General features: G+C 41.8%; 1 protein-coding gene across 1 annotated transcript in view; it reads right to left on the reverse strand.

The window, feature by feature from the left end:
- Ush2a (Usher syndrome 2A (autosomal recessive, mild)) overlaps positions 1 to 6,000 on the reverse strand; it is a 640,567-nt gene that overhangs the window by 11,890 nt on the left and 622,677 nt on the right. The window contains exon 67 of the mRNA XM_013015154.1: positions 801 to 977. Coding sequence (XP_012870608.1) covers positions 801 to 977 — 177 coding nt within the window. The remainder of the gene's footprint in view (positions 1 to 800; positions 978 to 6,000) is intronic.

Here is a 6,000-nt window from a genome sequence, read left to right on the forward strand (position 1 = left end):
AATACAACGCTGGACCTCACTGTTTACTTCCATCATTCAGCCAAAACAAACAGCTTCCAAGTACACCAGGCAACATTCACTAATTTATCTTATAAATCTGGAGTGCTTAAAAGAATTCCGTATCTATCCTTGAGGTGACCGTGCAGATTACCAGAAAGTAGTTCCCTATTTCAATTTAAAAATAAGACAACAGGATAAAGGACATGGTCACTATCTTGTAGGGCTGTTTGGAATCCGGAGCTACAGAGTGATGAGGTGGTGTGATTTCAGCCTGCATTTTGGTTTGATTTCTTCCTGAGGACGTATAAGCCTGTGCAGTCAGCACCCTCCCCGGGACCTGCTTTAAACTGCAGTGCATCAAACAGCAAATGGGAAGGACGACACATTTCCATTCTGAGCTATAATTTTTCCACAAGAAGTGGCCACTTATACCAAGACATTTTAATGACGAGCATTTGCTGTGCACCTTTCAGGCTTTATAGATCACAAAGCTGGGGAACAGATCTCATTACATACTAAGGAGTGGGATTCAGAAACTAACTTCTTGTTTGATTTCAATCCAGCTCAGGTCTCCTAAGACCCTAGGGTCTGGACCATTCCTTAGCTGTGCTGCTTAAGGCTAATATTGTATCACTTGAGCCACAACTGTACTTCTAGCTTTATGGTAGTAAATTGGAGATAAGAGTCTCCTGAGCTTTCCTGCCCAGGTGTGGCTTCAAATCACGATCCTCAGATCTCAGCCTCCTGAGTAGCTACCATTGTAGGGTGTGAACCACTGCTTCCCAGCAACAGGAACTTACTTTGGTCTGATGTCCTTGGTAGATAGAGCATGGTGTCCAGGCCGCTGTACACACGTTGTCCTCCATCCATTAATACGTACTCCTTGAGCTGGCCATTCAGGAGGAAGGAGTCACTCCAGTCCACCCACACCATGGACAAGTTGCTGTCCACTGAAAATGGGGCTTGGTACTGAGGCACTGTTGGGAGAAAGATAGCAGCTCTAGAAATGGTCACTTTGATATTGGGGATTGATGAGGGAGCTTTTTAGCTATGTGCAAAAATAAAAGACTCCCCCCTCCAAGCTCAGCACCCATGAAAACCTATTAAAAATAATAAAGCAACATTGGGGTGAAATAAAAGCCAATGAGAACACGTGTGGAATGCTTTCTCAGCTCCTTTGCAATTGCTTTCCCAAGGGGGGGAAAATCAATGGAGAGTGGTGTTTTATAAATAAAACTATTAACACACAATGGATCTGCTCACCCACATAACCCTGGAGCTCATATTTCGTTACATTTTCCCTCCTTTAACAGGTAAACTGTCCTTAACACTATTAACTACAGTAGGTAGCTATTTTTCATATCAAATCAATATTTATTGCTATGAAGCCCCAAGGACTAGATGAAGTTAATATATTTTTTCCCTTTAAACCAAACTGCTTAGATGGTGAATTATGCCCTTTTGGCACCCATTTATTTTAAAGCTCTTTCTTGAATGGTTAGTTTGTTTTCTAAGATGGTTAAAAAGCCTGGCAAACAGCAATTTGAACATCATAATTCATTGCCTTGACTAATCAATCAATAACATTAGTATATAATAATCCAGCTCAGGTCTTCTAAGTATTGTATCAGATACAGAAGCAATGTTGTGTGCATTTTACAGGTGTGTTCTCAGCATATCATTTTCAAGCTTCTCACTAAAACAAACAGAAATCCTTCAATGGGGCTCATCTTCAAAATGAATAATTTTTTACCAAAACAAATGAAATGATCCCATATTACCTTGTCAAGTCTGAAGAGATTAATTTCATTAGATTCCTTTTTCTCCAAAATAATCAATACCTTTAGAAAGGAATTGATATAAGATCCATCTATATTACATTGCCTCTTAAGAAAACAGTGAGTGGTGTGAATGAATCAGTGCTTTCTTTAAAAATAAATCCATGACAGACACTAGTGGCTCACTCCTGTAATCCTAGCTACTCAGAAAGCTAAGCTCTGAGGATTGTGGTTCAAAGCCAGGCTGGGCAGACAAATCTGAGCAATTCTCATCTCCAATTAACTAGCAAAAAGCCAGAAATAGAGCAATGATTCAACTGTTAGAGCACTTGCTATGAGAAAAAAAAAAAGCCAAGTGGTAGCACAGGCCCTGAATTGAAGCCTCAGTACTGGCACAATGAAACAAAACCCAACACAAATCCATATGCTTCTGGTGTTAGGAAAATGTAATAACATAAGGAATGATGGTGGAGGTGATATTGATCAAGATGCTTGGTACTTATAACCTGACTGAGGGAATTGTAACCGCTTGGTACAGCTACTTACTAATAATTTTTTAAAGGAACTAAAATAATACAGTGTTTTATAATAATATGATTAAACTTTCAAGATCCATATGATCCTTATCTTTTAAAGTAATAGATTTTCAGAGAACTATATAGAAAATTTTCTGCGAGTATCAATAGTTATCACTTCCCCTTTAAATATTTGTGCTCTTCCAACATGAATCCTGCCTAATATCACAATAGAACACACTATTGTGCTTGTTTTCAGGCTTCCCTCTGTTTAATTTTTCTCTCTATAGAACATCAAAGAGAGCTGGCTGAGTGTAGTGCCCCAGTTCCATGGCGTGTAATCTTAGCTAGTTGAGAGGTAGAGCTGAAGAAGCTTGTGAGATCCTCATCTCAACCAGTGACTGGGTACAGTGGTTCATGCCTCTCATACCCAGTGACATGGGAAATGTAAGCAAGAAGGTCATACCTCATACCATTCAGGGCATAAGGTAATATATCACCTTATTCTGAAGTGCAAATAAGGGTCTAAAGGCATGGCTCAAGTGATAGAGCTCCAGCCTAGCAAATGCCAGGCCAATCCCCAGGGGGAAGAGAGAGGCGGGGGGAGGAGAGAGGAAGGGGGAGAAAGAGGAGGGGAAGGAGGAGGAGGAAGGTGAGAGGGGGAGAATGAAGGGGAGGAGGAGGAGGAGGAGGAAGGTGAGAGGGGGAGAATGAAGGGGAGGAGGGAGGAGGAGAAAAAATGGGAAAAGGGGGACAAAGGAGGAAGAGAAAAGAGAGAGGAGAGAGAAGAGAGGGGAGAGAAGTAGGAAAGGAGAGAGAGAGAATGGGAGGGAGGGAAGGAGGGGAGGAAAAAGAGAAAGAGAATGAGAGAGAATGAGAACTTGCAGTTATTAAGAAAGAAATGAAGCCAGGCACTGGTGGCTCATGCCTGTAATCCTAGTTACTCAGAAGGCTGAGATCTGAGGATCACGGTTCAAAGCTAGCCTGGGCAGGAAAGTCAGTGAGACTCTTTTTTTTTTCCATGTGGAAAAAATTTATTCTTTTTTTTTAAATGGTGAAAATATCATACAGAGGGGTTACAATTACATGGCAAGATAAGGAGTACATTTCTTATCAAACATTGTTGCCTTCCCATCCCTTCCCATCTCCCCCACCCCCACCCCCACTCCCACCCCCCATCCCGGCCAAAGGTCAGATAAGTTGATGTTAGGTGAAATGAACCCCAAGATAAGGATTCAAATGTTTTTTCTTTCTTGCGATTGTTTCTAACATATTTATAAGATGATTTCTTTGTTGCTTTGTATGTCCCTTCCCCATGGTATAACCCCTGTTTTCACTGTATTTGATGTTGGTATAATTTGTGGAGGGGAAGGGACAAAAACAAATCGTTTAAATAGTGATACAGATGGACCCATTGCAACAATGAGATGTACAAGTCGTTATGTCAGTGAGCTCTTATCTCCAATAAACCACCAGAAAAACAGAAGTGGTACTGTGGCTCAAGTGGTAGAGTGATAGCCTTGAGCAGAAAAGCTGAGGGACAGTGCCCAGGCCCAGAGCTCAAGCCCCACTGACAAAAAGAAAGAAAGAAAGGAAGGAAGAAAGTAAGAAAGAAAGGCAGAAAGAAAGAAGAAAAAGAAAGAAAGGAAGGAAGGAAGGAGGGAGGGAGGGAGGGAGAGAAGGAAGAAAGGAAGGAAGGAAGGAAGGAAGGAAGATTGCAAGGAAGGAAGGAAGTAAGGAAGAAAGAGAAAGAAAGGAAGAAAGAAGGAAATGAAGTTTGTCTTATAGGATTTGGAGACTTTCCTGAGTGAAAACTGCAAGCTTTCATAATAATCAGGAACTTTGCATCTATGGAACTCGAGGAAATGGCAAGAGCTATTATGCCCTTGGCAGTTGACATCTAATCCTCAGAACACTTCTGAGAAGAGTGGTTCTTAACTTTTCAGGCGAGGAAATGAAGTATCCTGCCTTTTATCCAGCTGGTAGCAGGTCAAGGATTTGAAGCCAGGCCCACGGGGAACTCCAAAGCCCGCATTGTGTTGTTATAATCAGGACACATTTATTTAGAGTAGCACCATTTACTCATTCACTTTTGAATGCCCCATAGCGGTGCTTGGAAGCTGGCTCTTGATCAGTAGTACAGAGGATTGCACACACGAGAGCCGGGAATGTACACAGAGGAGGCAGCGGTGGAACACACATCGGAGGCCGAGAAGTTACGGATGGAAGGCGGGGATGGTACACGCAGGAGACAGGAGATGGCACACATAGACAGATTAATTTTGCATATACAAAAGGTGGGTCCTTGCTTATTTCTGGCAGGAACTGTGCAAAAGCAGGGAAGCTGTTTGTCTAGGGTAGGAAGGCAGTCAGGAAGTTTCTGATTCATGGTTTCTCCTATCTTCATGAATCACAAGGCTTGGGAATTTGCAGAAGATAAATGGAGAGGAGGGTGAGTGAGCCTGATTCTGGGCATGTGGGTGCAAAAGGGCCAGAAGCAGCGGGAGGTTTGAGGAAGGTGGAGAAAGTCTGAAATCTTCAGTACAAGCGTTGGTTGACCAGAGGAATGCAGTAGTCTATAGAGTGCTGGTGAGCTTGGTGGTAATGAGTGAAAGCATCATTTCTGCTTATTTACTGCATATGGAACTGGTTAAAGTTGTTGCAGGTATGGTTCTAAGTCACTGCTACGTACTGGTCTAGATCTAGGAGGCTCAGTTCAGATCATGGTTTATGCTGTAGTGTCCCACCCAGAGCCCTGCTCAGTTTTAAGTTGGGATAATTATTGTACCTCAAAGGTATGTCCTTTGTAGTGGCCTTGGTTAGAGCACTCTCATATACACTGGAACACTTTCTCTGGGGACTTTGGTTCCACTGAACAGACATGTTTTTTGTCATGTGGTTTTTGGGAGCTCAGGATTGGGCTCTGCCCTGTTTGATTTCAAGGTCTTAAACAAGGTTAAGACTAACTTTCTACATCTGTAAAGTGGAAAACTCATTTCCGAGGACACTCGAGAGAATTTTGGGATGTGTTATACAAGACCTGGAAGATTTATATTCAACTGAAGGCAAATTAGCTTGAAAAAAAAAGAGCATTATTTGTAAAATACTTACATGATGCCAGTAACAAACTAGTTCCTCTGAAAATGTGACCCATTTCTTAATGCAACCACCAAGTTGTCCCACACATGAAAGTAATTGTGGGAGGCATAGATTTAATAAATACATAGGGTTTAAATTTTTTTTTTTGTGCCTGTACTGGGGTTTGAATTTAGTGCCTTGAGTTAATACATACTAAAAATAAAATAGATTAGAAAAGACTTAAAGTGAATAAAAGACAAGTCCAGGTTTAAATAAGAAACAGAGGTGGTCTATAATTGCTTATCTATTTTCCTGTTCCCATTGTTTATGTTCTAAACTTGGGTTTTCACTTGGCTGTTTTTCTTTTTGTTTTGTCAGTCATGGGGCCTGAACTCTGGCGCTGTCCCTCAGCTCTTCAGCTGAAGGCTAGCGCTCTATCCCCTGAGCCACTGCACCACTTCTGGCTTTTTCTGCTTATGTGGTGCTGAGGAATTGAACCCAGGGCCTCATGCATGCAAGGCAAGCACTCTACCACTGAGCCACCTTTCCAGCACAAGAGACTGAGACTCTTATCTCCAAATAAATAGCAAAATGCTGGAAGTCTCAAAGATTTTTCTGTGGCTTAAGTG

This window comes from Dipodomys ordii, unplaced genomic scaffold (assembly GCF_000151885.1).
Source record: "Dipodomys ordii isolate 6190 unplaced genomic scaffold, Dord_2.0 Scaffold26, whole genome shotgun sequence".
Classification (NCBI taxonomy): domain Eukaryota; kingdom Metazoa; phylum Chordata; class Mammalia; order Rodentia; family Heteromyidae; genus Dipodomys; species Dipodomys ordii.